Genomic DNA, 16,507 nt, shown 5'->3' on the forward strand with positions numbered 1-16,507 from the left:
ATCTGTGACTTTGAAGCAGAACTTAGTAAGGTAAAGAAGGATCACAGCAATCTTGTCCGGCTACATGGGTAACGTGCTGGCCTTTGGTCACCACAGGGGTCCCGGCTTCGATTCCCGGCATGATCGGGGATTTTAACCATAATTGGTTAATTTCTCTGGCACGAGGGCTGGTTGTATGTGTCTTCATCATAATTTCATCCTCATCATGACGAGCGGGTTGCATACGGGCGTCAAATCAAAAGACCTGCACCTGGCGAGCCAGCATTTGTTACGGGATATTTTTGTTTAGAACATATCTTTTCTCCAGCTAGTGAAAGTCCAACATTGTGTCTTATTCATTTCCAAGATACCCGAAATAATCGTTTGTGGTACGGTACTTCTGTGGTACACGACGGACTTTATCACCTCTGCTGTGCCGTACTTACTCTGATAACAGTTATTGAAAATGTGTAGAATTTTCTGCAAGACGGGTTCATCAGTGAAATTAAGTGTAGAAAGTGTACAGACGACAAACTACCCCTTTTTCTACTCCAAAAATTTCTGAGACCTCTATTAGACAACATTGCTTCAAGCTACCCAAGTAGGAGTTCTGAAATTTAATGAGTCCCTCAGTAGGGAAGTTTTAAAACGTTAGTGACCTATCCAAGCCAATGAAGCACCGCTGTATTAAGAAGGTACTATAAATAGTGACAAAACATTCAGCTCTCTTCATTTTGGATAATAATATACTTATTGACATATACGACCATGCGAACACAAGGGGGGCAAGAACGCGATCCTAGCGGCTGAATGGTAAAGTAAGATACCGCCCGTGCATTATAGCACGGCCGACTGGATACCTCGCTGCGCTGAGCTAGCTAGAGCGACGCATCAAGTCGGCCGTGATTATAGCGTAGGCAACGTTTTGTTCCATGCTTCACGCTTGTCATTTGTTTTGTTTTGTTTGTGTCATCGGCCTAGCTGTCAACAAAAGTTGTACGTGATGTTTATGTACATGTCAGTTAGTTAAATTACCATGCAAAACATGTGTGACCCTAATATAAGTAATTTATGTCGTCTCTGCATGTCGCCTGACGGGAGAATGATGCAGTTATTCGATCCCATAAATCAACCTATATCGCTCCCCGAAAAAATATATATGTGTGTTTCTATTAAGGTTAGTTTTTCAATAAAACATTCGCCGGGTGTATATATAAATCACATAAGGTATATTATATGAAGTGTAAGAAATATTACTATGAAAACTAATTATTATTCAGAACGTTGTTCATTGTGAGGTTATGTTATGTGCTTGAATTCATTTTTCGTATTTTATTTACCAATTTTGGAAGAATTCGTTTCCTGCACCTGCTGCTTGATCCTGTAGCCGGTTAGACTAGAAGGTATTTTGCCTTTCTAAGGACTACGCTTAATAAAATTAGAGTTTACTCAGGGACCAATATAACTATTTATTTTGCCCCTTCTCCATCTGTTCTTGTTCACCTGCCTGTGAAACACCGGTCGTTTATTAAAAAAGCCTTTATAGGCATAACCTAAAATAGTTGTTGCTGTGATATATGATATATTAAAATGAATAAATTTACTAATTTCTCAGATTTCCCAGGTCTTAACTGGTAGCTGTTGGAATTTTACTTTTGCTTTTATATGATTCTATTTTACTGAAATGTAAGCTTTTTCTTATCGGATAAAGTTGGGTTGGGTTCTGGGCAAGAGCAAAGGACCATTTTAATAATCCTTCAGCCATATCCTGGATATTTTCTTTTGATAATGACAGGGAGTACTTGGGCTCTTATTTCATTTTTTTTTTGTTGCAGAAATTATATTTAATAGTCTGGGTAAAGTTGTATACATTTTCTTACAAATAATGTGGTACGGTATACATGAACAATTCCACATACTATAAACCTTTATATACTGTATTCATAGAATTATTACATGAACAATAAAGCAATTTTTTGATATCAGTAAGAATAACCCCAACCTGTGTTAATGCTATGAATTTACGAAGTAGGTACCCTAAACCAATTCAACGTTTTCAGGTATAGGAGGAAATAGGGCCTGCCAAAGTCCAATGGTATTTAATGGTGCTTAAATATATGAACTTCATGTTGATAGATTTACTGGCATGTAGAAGAATTCCTGCAGGACAAATTATTATTATTATTATTATTATTATTATAAGAGAAAAAATTATGACCGGGCGAGTTGGCCATGCGCGTAGAGGCGTGCGGCTGTGAGCTTGCATCCGGGAGATAGTAGGTTCGAATCCCACTATCGGCAGCCCTGAAGATGGTTTTCCGTGGTTTCCCATTTTCACACCAGGCAAATGCTGGGGCTGTACCTTAATTAAGGCCACGGCCGCTTCCTTCCAACTTCTAGGCCTTTCCCATCCCATCGTTGCCATAAGACCTATCTGTGTCGGTGCGACGTAAAGCCCCTAGCAAAAAAAGAAAAATTATATTGTTCAAGCTTTCATTACAATTTTACAAACAACTTTACATTATTGATACATAATGGAAAAGCTTTTATTTCACGAGAATATGTTTCATTTCTCTTGGACGATCATTAACTGGCTGATAGTTAAGTTGATGAAAGACATTCTAAAAATTGCTAGAAGAATGATACCGGTACATAAATGGGTGGTATGTTATAAGAAATAGAAAGTAGGTACATTAAAAAGCAGCATGACGACTGGGGGGTAAATACACATTTCATTGTTATAAAATATTGTGACGATTATAAATCCTTACTGTGATTCTTGTTTTTAATACTTATAGCCTATATGATTCATAACAGGCTACTGTCCGGCTCTATGGTTAAATATTTAGTGCACTGGCCTCTGGCCTTGGGGGTCCCAGGTTTGTTTCTCGGCCAGGTCAGAGATCTCAACCATCATTGGTTAATTCTAATGACTCGTGGGCTGGGTGTGTGTGCCGTCTCCAGTATTAGAATTCATTGTAGGTGGAGCCCCATCCTCTCAGATAGGCAGGTCGCCTCTACAGCGACAACTTGAAGCATGGTACCAAGCCTCTTTGGATGTCATTATTATTATTATTATTATTAATAATAGTAATAATAATAATAATAATAATAATAATAATAATAATACTTAGTACATGTTTCAGTGGTCCCCTGTGGGTGGGGGCATTAGAATAACACCCACGGTAAACCCTGCTTGTCGTAAGAGGTGACTAAAAGGGCCCCTGGTGCACTGCAGATTGGATACCACGTGGCCCTTAGCTGAGGCCTGACATTGCTTCCACTTACTTGTGCCAGGTTCCTCACTTTAATCTATCCTATCCGACCTCCCTTGGTCAACTCTTGTTCTTTTCCTACCCTGCTGGTATTAGAGCATTCGAGGCCTAGAGAGTATTTTATTTTCACGCCCTTCGTGGCCCTTATCTTTCTTTGGCCATTACCTTCATTTTTCGAAGTGTCGGATTCCTTCAATTTTTTTCTGTGATTAGCGTTATATACAGGATGGTTGCCTAGTTGTACTTCCTCTTAGAACAGTAATCACCACCACCATGTTTCAACGGACTGAGGTTAATGTCTGTGTTTTTATCCTATGCATAATTTAGTTATAAATATATTGATAATTAGGCCTGTTTTTTTTGCTGTATCAGTTATGACATTTATAAGAATATTTCTTTTATAATGTTTATAAGAATGTTTCTTTTATAATGTTTACGTATGTAGCCTTGTATTATCTGTTTAGATGTAAGAAAAGGCCATCATGCCAAAATGACTACTACTTTTCTTCATTGCTGTTTTATTTATTTGTTAATTTTGCATTGTGCTCTCTATTGTAAATATATTTTTCACTGCTGAAAATTCAGCATCTTGCTGTTTTGGTTTCTCAAATTAATACATAAATAAATAACTACTACTAATGTCCATTACTCATATATATATATATTTTTTTTCCCCAGGTAATAATGGATGATGGTCTGCCATCTCACATATGTCAGCAATGTCTCTACCATCTTGATTCCTGGTATGATTTCAAGAATAGGTGTGAAGCTGCCGATGTCACACTTCGTCAGTATATTACAAAAACTTACTCAGAACTACAGAAAGTTGAGGTAATAAATAAATTAATTAATTAATATCTTTATTGCAGCCAGTGGCCATACAGTTTGTTGTCAGACATTTTAATTTTTTGGTACACTAGTGAGTTTTATGCTGAGTAGAGTAAAACTAGAAGAAGTAGATTGTTTCCAGTATCTTGGTAGTACCGGTACTGTAACGCCAGATAACTGTTTCCATGCTGAGATCACCCGCAGGATTCAAAAAAGGAGTCCAGTTCTACCATCAAGTTATAAATCTCCTGTGGGACAGTCATGTTCCATTAATACTCTACGAAATATACTTTCTACCGATTTCTATGTACAGTCTAGAGACATGTACATTTTACTGTCCAGAGATAAGAGCTGACTCCAAGCCATAGAAACAGAATTTCTCAGGAGCATGGTTCAGAAAGCACGAATGGACAAAATCTGCATTGAGAGGCCGCTAGTTCCCCTTTCGATGAACCATTTGTTAGTTTGGTGTCCTGGCATATACCCATCCAGTATGGTTGTTGCTGCAGCTTTTTTAAAAATAGTAATAGAATATTCATGCTCCTACAGTTTAGTATCTTTTTATTTTAAAAAATAACATGAGGTTAACGTCATCTTAATGTAGTGCTATGGTGTAGTAAAATAAAGCTGCAACTATCACTATCTGATTCCAATATAATTGGTCCGTTATTGGACATAATACATTTTCAGCTAACTCATTCTTGGTTGCCAATTGATGAGCCCAAATTAGCACACTGGGGCAAAATGCTGGCAACCAAGAATGATTTAGCTGGAAAATCTATGATTTCCAATAACGGACCATTTATATTGAAATGGTGAATTTACTCATTCAGGACAAATATTTCAGGTTCCCTATTAGTATCTATATAATCACTGTCTACTTGTGTATTCTCATTAATTACATGCACAAAAAACTGATCCATTGAACAGTATCGATACACAGCTGACTCGACTCACTTGACCTCACTCACGACCCGGACTGTTCCGCTGTTTATAAACACTTCAAGCTAAGATTCCAGATAATTCTGGATTTGTCACAGCATCCTATCTCCACAAAGCAAATTAAAAACTGTACAACATGTTTCGTCTACTTTGTAGACACATACTTTTTAGTATAATTAAGTTAATTTTTTTAAAATGTTTATAATGTGTGTTTTAACATTAAGATAGGAGGAAAGTGTCCATGTTAATTATGCAGTAAGCCTAAACATATGTAGCTGAAGATGTCTACAACGTAGACGAAACATATCCTACTGTTTTTAATTTGCCTTAAGCAAATAAACAGTATTGATTAGGTGGAACCATTGTGGTTTTTTACATCTTTTAGTATAACATTGATACAGAAAATGCAGATGATTGTTTGCAAAATGAAAAATGGTTTGCAAGTTATACTCATAACATAACCTAACCTAACCTTTATTAAACCTGTATAATTTTTAGGTGATTCCAAACCAGGAAACACGGGGAGAACCACAAGAAGAAACGTATGAAGACAACAATTTCACCCACGAGTCTTCTGAGGATGACACAAGGTAAGATTATCAGTTGACTCAAGAGTTGGTGTGCTTTTGTATGGCATCAACAGTTTACTCTGCTTCTCCTCCTCCTCCTCCTCCTCCTCCTCCCATTTCCAGCCTGCAGTGCTTAACCCATGATGTGGGCTGGTGAAGCAGGTATATAATGCGACCAACAGGCTGGCTGTTCACTTTGCACTTCTGCTGTCGTGGGTAAGAGAAGCGATTTAACCAAGTTACAGTAAAGGGGTGATCATTGGCTTTTGGGCCATGAAGAGGCAGCATTTCGGAAACAGTGACTTTTTTTTTTTTTTTAACAATCTGCTTTATGTCGCACTGTTACAGATAGGTCTTATGGAGACGATGGGCAGGAAAGGCTTAGGAGTGGGAAGGAAGCAGGTACAACCTGGTGTGAAAACTGTAAACCACAGAAAATCATCTTCAGGGTTGCCGACAGTGGGATTCGAACCCACTATTTCCCAACATTTGTGAACCTCGAAATAGATTCATTTGGTCCAGTTGTGTTTTGGTCCTCATGAATCTTTACATGCCTCTGTGGTAAATGTGTATTGTGAGTGGTCATATGGCACCATTGAACATAACAATCATGGAAACTCTGTAGCTCCACGCGCCATTGATGTCCGATGTGAACGTAGACTATAACGGTGTGTGAAGGCCAATCGACAGGATACGGTGGAACAGTTCATTGTCCGAATGAACGAGAGGGCATCCAAACATGTTTCTGCTGCAACAGTTCAGCGATCCCTGCTGTGAATGGGGCTCTGGAGTAGATGGAGGGTGACTGCACCCATATTAGCACAGATGCAGCAACGTAAATGAGAAATTAAATAAACTTCAATAATTCATAGCTGGAAACATCAAAATAACTTCTCGTTTAGAGTATTCATAAACTGCTGTTTTATGTTTGTAACATCGCTGCCATAACATAGACTTTTGGAAAAAGTATTTGAAGTGTTTTCTTACTTCAAAATTTTGGAATACTGAGACCATCTGTTACAGTATGCTCAATGCAAGTGAAATATCGATCAAGGACACATTGTATATCTTTGTTCTGTAAATAACTCCCTTCTCATATAAATGTAGCAGATGTTTATTCTTGCATATGCTTCAGCCCATGTCTATTTTCATATTTATACCCACGTTTATTAGCTGCTTCTGTGGATCAGCAGTAGAGTGTTGGCCTCCGGATCCCAAACCCAGCAGAGGTAGTCGGATTTTTGAAGGTCAGAAAAAAGTCCATTCGACACTCCCTGCCGTACATTGGCGTGTAAGAGATCTTTGGTGACACATTTGGCATTTACCCGACAAAATTCATTAAAACTCAGCCTTGGACGTCCAAGAGAGATTTGGTTTACTCTGTTATCTAGTTGGCCTAGAGTAAAGTGGAATGTTGAAATTGACGAGCAGACAGCCAGATTACATTAATAAGAATTTAAAATGAAGGTACACCTATTCAATACCGTTTAATATGATGTCCAGTAACTTCAGCGGTACTGGTTTTGACCCCATTATGGGTCATCTTGAGCTATAGACTAAAATTGACAATATATAGTGTAAATACAATCAAATTAACACTTTAAAAATGTTATGTACATATTACAAATTATTTTGCAAATGAGGCAAAAAATATCTCGGTCTATAATACTAACTAACCTCCCTTTTGTCCCTTCCAGTCATGTCTCATCTCCACTTGATCAGTTATTGTTCGTTCCCGGGTAAGTGTGCATAGTTTGTCATCGTGAAGGGGTAAGTCTCATACAACTTTGATTAGATACTTGTTCCTTTTTATCATGCAAGTTTATTCTGGTTTTCTTCTTTTTTCAGACTTTTTTGCTCAGCCGAACCCTATTAACAAACACTTTGTCAATTACGATTTTGACTCAAGTCCTTTTGGTTTTGCGAGTTCTGTTCCATCAAATAATTCAGTTGTACCATCTCAAGTCTGCGTTGCGTTTTACACAGCTCTCACCGATACATGTTACTCGGCAAGGCAGACTTTTACCAACTAAGCACACGAGATGTTTATTTTAATTTTTAATGCCAGTGTCACAGCTCAGGTCCAATTTTAATATTTTAAGTGTATATGTAACGGTGTTCCTTATTAGGACTGTTCATTTTAGATTAATACCAATGGCAATGTCACACATGACAAAATTCGACTAGTGGACTTTAAATTCACTAATTATAATATAGACCAAGAGATTTTCTGTCTATTATGCAAAATAATTTGTAATACATAATATTTTTAAAGTGTTAATTTAATTGTATTTGCACTATATATTGTCAGTTTTAGTCAGTGGCTGAAGATGACCCATAATGGGGTCAAAACCAGTCCCATTGTATAAGTGATTTGTCATCATATTAAATGGGTATTGTATAGGTGGTCCTTCATTTTAATATCTTATTAATCTGAATGTTTGTCAATATGGATCTTGATGAAATTCATGTTTTACGGGACAGCCAGATGGCGTCAAAATGTCTGCACATGTTTGCTGAGGCCATATGATTATTATTATTACCCATCTTTATTCATGGTTCCTCTGTGATTTCCATGTTTTATTATAGATTAATAACAGTAAGTATGGTCCATGGTGTTTAGCAGACACTGTTTGCCCAGATAGGGGGTTATGTACAACATTAAAAATACTATAGTCTGCATGAAACTAGAATGGGATTGACATTTAATAGAGCGAGATGCTCAATGTTGCCATGCCGTGTTACTCAATGAAGGCTTCCTCGCGGCAAAGTCGAGTACCGTACCTTTGATGCATTTTTAGAAAACTTGAGCAGATATTCAAAGTAAAATAAAAAAACATATGTAATTCATAATTAAGATTAGTACTTGCGACAAAACAAACATTTATCAATATTTATCAACAGATATAATTCCTGTACAACTGCCCATTTACATTAACCAAAAAGCACACACAAAGTGATAAAACAGGATTCATTCAGATATTTAATATGTCATACCGGAGATGATAGTCCTATATTGGGAATACGCCACTCATCTGCGAGTCACTTCCATTGTCAGAACTGTTAATTCTAAATCATACGTGTCTTTTCTTATTTTAACTGCAGTGTTTTCGCTCACTCTAACTGCACCTGTAGTTCTATCTAACTATTTACAGAAATGAGGGGCCCATTATCATCTTTCTCCCATTCAAAGTACTCTAGTACATGACAAATAACCTCCCGAGTTTGTCCCTTCATAGGGATGCCTTTTCCGAAATGTTTTCTGTCTTCACTTTCTGCCATTGAATTAAAATGAACTAGGCATATAATATACACAAACAATATCTAAAAATTAACTGTACGACTATAACTATGCTTACATAAAATCAACTTCATGATCCGTATTGCACTTTAACAGATTCACACCTAAGTATTTTTTATTTTCCACCTTGTCGATACATTAGTTCCTTATGGCAAATTATTGGTTAAAAGTGGTACATGTTTTGTATATTATTAACATCTTCAGCCACATAATACTGTTTATTGTCGCGGCCACCAAATTAGGCGGGTGAGGAAAACTGCGCTGTCGTCAGATATGGGAGCGGCGAAGTGGCAGATGGTCGAGAGTCGCTTATCTTCGAGCACGGATTGGCAACGCTGATCGTGCAGTGCTGTATAGTTGAAGCCCATCCGCTCCAGACCACCTTAACCCGAGTCATTCCCTGTCATACAGCTGCTGAGCTCGCACCGTAAGTGCTGTTAAAGATGGATAGTAAATGTGTTCAGCCTGGTGTTTCTTCAGGTCTGTCATCTGAAGAGGACGAAGTAAGTGCGAGAAACGAACAAGAAACTCCTCTGAAGCGTTGTCGGTTGGAAGGGCTTAAGAAGAAGGATTTAGCCAGCCAGACAAAATCCGTAATAGTGAATGTATTGCAATATGTGCAGAAGTTGGCCGAATAAAATATTTTGCAGACTGTGAACTTCAAGAAAAGCCAAGAATTGACTGCAACAGTGTGTAATGTTAGTCTTTGTTCAGTCCAGAGATGTGTTAATGGAGCGAATTATTCACCCAACCAAAAAGTACTTTCATCTCCAAGGAAACACTTGATGAATTATCTCTCTCTTGGGGCCATGAGGTAGTAAGGTTGCCACCCTACCACTGCCAGTACAACCCAATTGAATTGATTTGGGCTCAAGTCAAGAGAGAAGTGGCAGAGAGGAACAAGACATTCAAAATAAAGGACGTAGAAAAACTCACGTCAGAAGCCATTGACCGTGTAACTGCTGCAGACTGGGAAAAGTGCTCCAATCGCCCGGAAAATCTTCAAGCAGATGATTGGGCCAAGGAAATCGTAAGGGATGAAAGAATGGAGCCATTCGTCATCAATGTAAATGACGACTCGACAGATAGTGAGATGAGTGATGACAGTGACTAAGAAATCTTAAGACTGCCTTGTAGCCAGAAACCGATTCTTAATTCATTGTAAAATAATGTAAACCTATTCTTTAAAGTAGTTATTTTTCTATATTTCTCAGTCCAGTTTTCAGTATTCAAATATTTAAAGTTATAATGTAATAAAACTGATACAGATTAATATGTAATCCGAAAGTATTTACGGTGTCCTGCAGTCTGTGCTGGCGCGCGCATCCCGATCTGTCTCAGCTAAGCGACGTTTTCATGATCGGTTTCCGAGCTATTTTCCAGGAAAACTACAAGACTAATGGAAATATGTTTCAGATAAGTCAGGCAATTTTTTATATCTTTCCAGCAGACAAAATTTTATTGGCTGAGGAAATGAAAACTTGGCCGCTTACTGAAATTTTCAATACAAAATTCTACGGATTTATATTTACTCGGTCAGGATTTTATTTTTAATAATTATTTAAAGTGGTTTGTATGAAAAATAGTTGTACCACTGAAATCAGCAGTCTTTTCTGGAGCTTGTAGTATAATTTGTTTTGAAACATTGTATGAAGTAACATCAGGAGCTTGAGAGAGAACAATCTGCCTCGCGCTCCGAAAGTATGTGATCAGTTAGACATTTCTTCGCCAGTTGCTGCATAACCTTGGCAACAGCGTAATTTCTCTGACCCGCCTAATTTGGTGGCCTCGACAATAGATGAAACATTCATAGCCTATATTGACAAAGTATCCTTAAAAATAGCATAAGAAGATTAAATGACAATATTAAAAATGGAATGCTCATGAGAAAATATATAAATTCCTTTTACAATTGAAAGCATTTGTCAAGGAAACACTTGTACAATAGTCCATAGAGAATATGTCCTGATGAATATTCTTTTCTTAAAAAGTTCATATTTAAAAAATTTAAGCTAATTTACAAATTAAAAATTATACATTTTTTTAAGTAATTGTCGAAATGAAGAAATTTAGGTTTCATAATGTGGCTCTTATTACTAGTGGAGATGATAATATCACTAATTCCTAGTTGTCAATTCTTTTTAAACCTGCTTTGCTCTGGAACAGTAAATGTTGTCTTTTTTATGGTCTTGTGTCTGGTGTAGTAGTGATGTGTTCTTTCTTGTTCACATACTTGAGGAGGTGGAGGAGCAGGGGATATTGATGTGTCATTAACTTAGTTGTGAATCTATACAGTAACTATGCTATTATTGTACACATGTACATGTCTTTAGAGAAACGGTTGGTTTATGAACAACAGTAGAATTATACACGCGGACACACAAAATAACTTTCACTGTTGAGAATCTGATAGCACAGTGTACACTACTGGGGAAAGCTTTCTCTCTCCGCATGTGTTAAAAGGATTGCAACATAGTCTTAAGCTTTTCCTCCCTTCTCTTCACTGGCCAGCGCTATTTTTTTGGTCAGTCACATTTGATTAGCCAAATTCCGGGTTGTCAAGACAACCCGCTAACGCTTTCCTCCCATTCCATTCCCACTGCAGCTGCACAACACATGTGAAGCGTATGTCAATCTCATTCTAGTTTCATGCGGACTGTAGTTGAGATGTTTCATTATGGTGATAGAATTTGTCTTTTCTTCTTTAAACAGGGCAGAAGATGATGATGTGGATGATCCCAAGCCAAAGAAGGAGTGCATCAGGGATGAAGTGACAGAACAGCCCCCTGTAAAGAAGAAGAAAAAGAAGCAACGTTCGAAGAACAGAGTCCACCGCTGTGATGAGTGCCAGAAAGTGTTCACCCAGGCTGGTGACCTGCAGATCCACAAGCGGATCCATTCAGGAGAGCGTCCCTACATCTGCGACATCTGTGGCAAGAGCTTTCCGTCGTCGTCCAACCTGTCGCGGCACAAAAGGATACACACGGGGGAGAAACCATTTGCCTGTGCGACGTGCGGCCGCCGCTTCACCGTCCGGAGTGCTCTCAAGGAACACGAGAACGTTCACTCAGGCAACAAACGTTTCCTTTGCAAAGAGTGCGGCAAATCCTTCGCCCAGAAGGGAAACTTAAAAATACATGAAATGTTACACACGGGGGAAAAGCCGTACGAGTGTAAAGTTTGTGGAAAGTGCTTTGCCTTGAGAGGTAACCTCAAGGATCATCTGAACATACACTCGTGTGAGAAGCCATTTTCTTGTAAGGAGTGCTCCAAAAGTTTTACCCAGAGAAGTACACTCAAAGAACATCAGAAGGTTCATACAGGAGAAAAGCCGTTTCCTTGTTCTGTGTGCCTCAAGAGCTTTGCCTACCGCAAGACTCTCAAGATCCACATGAACATCCACACGGGCGAGAAACCTTTCGCTTGTGAACTTTGTCGGAGATGCTTCTCTGAGAGGAGTCACCTTAAGAGACATTTGAAGATACATATGAACAATGTTCCTCTGACCATGACTTGTTTGTAGTAGTCTAGGGCAAAACTGTTATTTTGAAGTGAACTGCCTGAAGGAACAGTTCCAGTAACCTTGTTTATTGAGGAGAACAGTGAATGAAAACCTACAACCTGTTTTCCAGACATTGACCGGGTCAGGGATGTAATGAATGAATCATATATAGGCTATTAGTATGATGGGGTCGCCACTCCCGAAGTGATTTATTAATGACTGATAGATGCTATGAAATGAAAATGGAGAGTGTTGCAGGAATGAGAGATGACAGGGAAAACCGGAGTACCCGGAAAAAAACCTGCCCCGCCTCCGCTTCATCCAGCACAAATCTCACATTGAGGGACTGGGATTTGAACCACAGTATCCAGTGGTGAGAGGCCAATGCGCTGCCATCTCAGCCACAGAGACTCTGAGGAGAACGGTATTACAGGAAAAAACTGCTTGAACTCCTCCTGGTTGGTGTGAAAGAAGAATTCATCTAAAGAGAACAGGACAAACCATTCTTATCCTGTTCAGTAACTGTTCAAGCTATTCTTATCACTCAGGATGCCAGTACTAGCATGTTTAACAATTTGCTTTACGTCACACTGACACAGTTAGAGGCTATAAACTACATTTTATCCGTATTGACGGTTGAACTCTTACATTAATACCAAAACAATATTTATTACCCTCCTAAGTCAATACATTAGTATCATCTTGTAAGATGCAAATTATAAACTTCGTATTGGGTTCTGTATTGAACTACGTGTAAGCTCATTAAGGAATTGTCTCATAGAAGCCCACCTTTTCAATACACTTTGTGATTTATTAAAAATTGAAGTTATATGTTAAAATATCGTGACATGTTTTGCCTATAATATAATAGGCATCTGCAGCCATATTCTCCTTAACATTAAGACTAGACTTAAAGTTAAACTTAAATTGCTACATAAAGTGGCTTATAACATTAAAAGAACTATTAAAAGAATACGCTTGTTTAGATAAAATAAGCATTTGAGTGAGATTGGCATTTGTGTTGTGTCATTAAAACATCATATTGGGTAAAATAAGGTTGGGCGTGTAGGGCAGTTAATATTTGCAAGCACTCAGGTACACTTGTATTTGTATTCCAGCCGGGCTGAGTGGCTCAGACGGTTGAGGCGCTGGCCTTCTGACCCCAACTTGGCAGGTTCGATCCTGGCTCAGTCCGGTGGTATTTGAAGGTGCTCAAATACGTCAGCCTCATGTCGGTAGATTTACTGGCACGTAAAAGAACTCCACAGGACTAAATTCCGGCACCTCGGCGTGAGGTGAGTTCCCCTGTAGAGATCGGGAAGATTGGCCATACCGAAGAAGAAGCAGAAGAAGTCAAAATAATGGACTAAAACTCCTGTTCCTTAATTACAGCTTCTCTTTCCCAAAATCTTAATAAATCATGGATGTTGTTAAGTTATCTGCCCCCTCTAGCACTTTCGCTGAATGGTTAGCCCCAGCCTTTTAATGATAACTTCATTCTTCGGAGTGTTGGACCTCTTCCATTTCCCTTCTGGTGAGTGTTAATAGAGGATAGCTGGCCAGTAGTACTTCCTCTTAAATTAATCACCACCACGTAATGGTCAACGTACTGGCGTTCGTTTCAGAGGGCCTGGTACAATTCCCGGCTGAGTCGGAGATTTTAATCGCGTCTGTTAATTCCTGTAGATCGAGGGCTATGGGTTTGTGTTCGTATTCATACGCATCTTCAAGTATATACAACACATCAAACGAAAAAAACCACAGAAATACGCAATACTGAGTACGGTATATAACCCTCCACATATAATTACTGTTACGAAAGGCATCTGACCAGAAAACTAGGCTAATTCCATACAAAATCCTGCGCTAGGTAATTGAGAAAAGGCTAGAAAGAAGAGGAGTAAATACTTACCCCAGGGGCTGGGTGGATTCTCAAACAAATTGTGCTTTATAATAATAATAATAATAATAATAATAATAATCGTAATAATCGTATGGCCTCAGCTACCGTGTGCAGACATTTCAAGTTGACGCCATCTGGCTGTCTGCTCGTCAATTTCGACGTTCCGTTTTACTCTAGGCCTACTAGATGGCAGACCGAGTAAACCGAAACTCTCTTGGGCATCTATGGCTGAGATTTAATTAATTATGTCGGGTAAACACCAAATGTGTCACCAGAGATCTCTTACACGCCAACATCGTATGACATGGAGTGTCAAATGGACTTTTTTCCGCCCTTCAAAAATCCGACTACCTCTGCCGGGTTTGAACCCGCTATCTTGGGATCCGGAGGCCGACACTCTACCACTGATCCACAGAGGCAGCTTTATAATTTTTAAGACATAACGAAAGACACAGCTAACATAATGCTCGTTTGGAGGTCTATGAAGGAGGCATTTCATATTTTAAAATTTTATTCTTTATTATTATGATTATTCAATTATTTTAACAAAATTACTTTCAATGAGTGTAATGCATTCCTCTCAACTGTAGCATAGACAAGTATGCATTTCACACCAATGCGCTAGATGTCGCCACCGTCGCTGTTCGCACTCCACTCAATGCTGTTGTGATAGAGCTATCCAGTATTGGTGTATTAAAGTATTTGGTGTCGGTCTCTGCGTCCCAAGATCATGAGTTCAGACCCAGCAGTAGTAGTCAGATTTTTGTAGGGCAGAAAATAAATCGCCACTGATCTGCGTTTAGGGATCACCCATCCTATCAAGAGGTACGTACGGCACTCTATCTCATACAACGATAGCGTGTAATGATCTGAAGTAATTTGGTATTTACCCAACAAAATTAATTGAAACTCTCCCATAAGTCGACCAACAGAGTTAGCGTTTTACTGCCGTCTAGTAAATTAGAATGTATAGGGGGTCTCTCTTATAAACCCAGACCGTCCAGCGGAATTTTTATTCTCCCATACCTAAGCAGCAGCATAGTTCTTGACCTTGTAACGAGCGTGCACTTGTTTGACTTAAATAGCCAGTCTGAATCTCAGTGAGACTGTTATTTTAAGTACAAGTCGGCTCGATGGGTACGCGATGCATTTGTTCAGCAATTTCCTGGTGAAGTGCCACCTTCATGAGCACAGATTCACGTAATTGTAAATAAATTTGAAACTACTGGCCCAGTGTTCAATAAAAAACGTGTGCACACAAACAGTTTTAACAGAGGAAGAGCTAGATGACATTGGTGCGAATCTTGAATTGTCACGGAATAAATCGCTCACAAAATTACATTGTATTAGAAACATACATGAAGTCTTACTTTATAAAAGATGCTGGAAGTGTCGTCATCCTTCGTAATGAGGGACTTCATAAACACCAATAGCGACTGATCATTTCAGGAGAACTGTTCTTCTAGAACAGTTGTAATGAGTGATAAGAACTGATCATTTCAGACGAACTGTTCTTGTAGAACACTTTTGAGCGATAAGAAATAATCATTACAGAAGAACTGTTCTTCAGTTCCAACCTCTCCGCAGTGTTCATATCGAGTGAGGGCATATGACGTTCATGATGGTGATTTGTCCTTCAGATGAAGATGTAAAGCCTTGAGCAGACCCCTTCACGCTATTCGACAGGAGTAGGCTATGTGCCAACACTAGGTTTTGCCCTCTCCCTTCCTACTATCATGTGCCATGTCATTAAATCTTTTGAAGAGGTTGACGTCAGGAAGGGGATCCAGTCATAAAAGCTAGCTACAAAGATTCATTTGCGTAGAGAAACAGAGCAAGGTTTGGACATATACAGAGCCTATCCTATAAACCCAGACCAAGCGCACTATGTTTGTACTCTGCGCTACAGCAGCTGCCTCAGCCCAACTTACCTCGCACGCGGCTGCCCTGCTTTAAGAGTGTATATAATCTCAGATCAGATGTAAGGCTTTTCAGGCGTTTGCTCTGTTAACCAGCGTTGTTTTTTAACGATTAATTCTTCTTACTGTATTCAGTTGTATTAGAAGAACAGTTCTTTCATATTTATTCTTGTCACACGGATTTAACATTTCTAGAACAGTTTTTCTAAAACAAGTTGTTTAAACTGTTCTTATCGCTCAGTTTAACAGTTCTAAAAGAACAGAACTTGTCTTTTCAGTGATGAGTTCA

At 38.7% G+C, this 16,507-nt stretch overlaps 1 protein-coding gene across 2 annotated transcripts; it reads left to right on the top strand.

The window, feature by feature from the left end:
• Window positions 1-949: 949 nt before the first annotated feature.
• Window positions 950-13,395, top strand: LOC136884723 (zinc finger protein OZF). Of its 2 annotated transcripts, none has more exons than XM_067157010.2 (4): window positions 950-975; window positions 3,933-4,085; window positions 5,523-5,614; window positions 11,607-13,395. In XM_067157010.2, the coding sequence occupies exons 2-4, from the start codon at window positions 3,939-3,941 to the stop codon at window positions 12,415-12,417; spliced, it is 1,050 nt and encodes a 349-aa protein (XP_067013111.2). In that variant the 5' UTR covers window positions 950-975; window positions 3,933-3,938; the 3' UTR covers window positions 12,418-13,395. The 2 variants fall into 2 exon arrangements, with proteins under 2 accessions (XP_067013111.2, XP_067013110.2); XM_067157009.2 differs by having other exon boundaries at window positions 974-1,156.
• The last annotated feature ends 3,112 nt before the right edge of the window (window positions 13,396-16,507 follow it).

This window comes from Anabrus simplex, chromosome 13 (assembly GCF_040414725.1).
Source record: "Anabrus simplex isolate iqAnaSimp1 chromosome 13, ASM4041472v1, whole genome shotgun sequence".
NCBI classification, from domain to species: domain Eukaryota; kingdom Metazoa; phylum Arthropoda; class Insecta; order Orthoptera; family Tettigoniidae; genus Anabrus; species Anabrus simplex.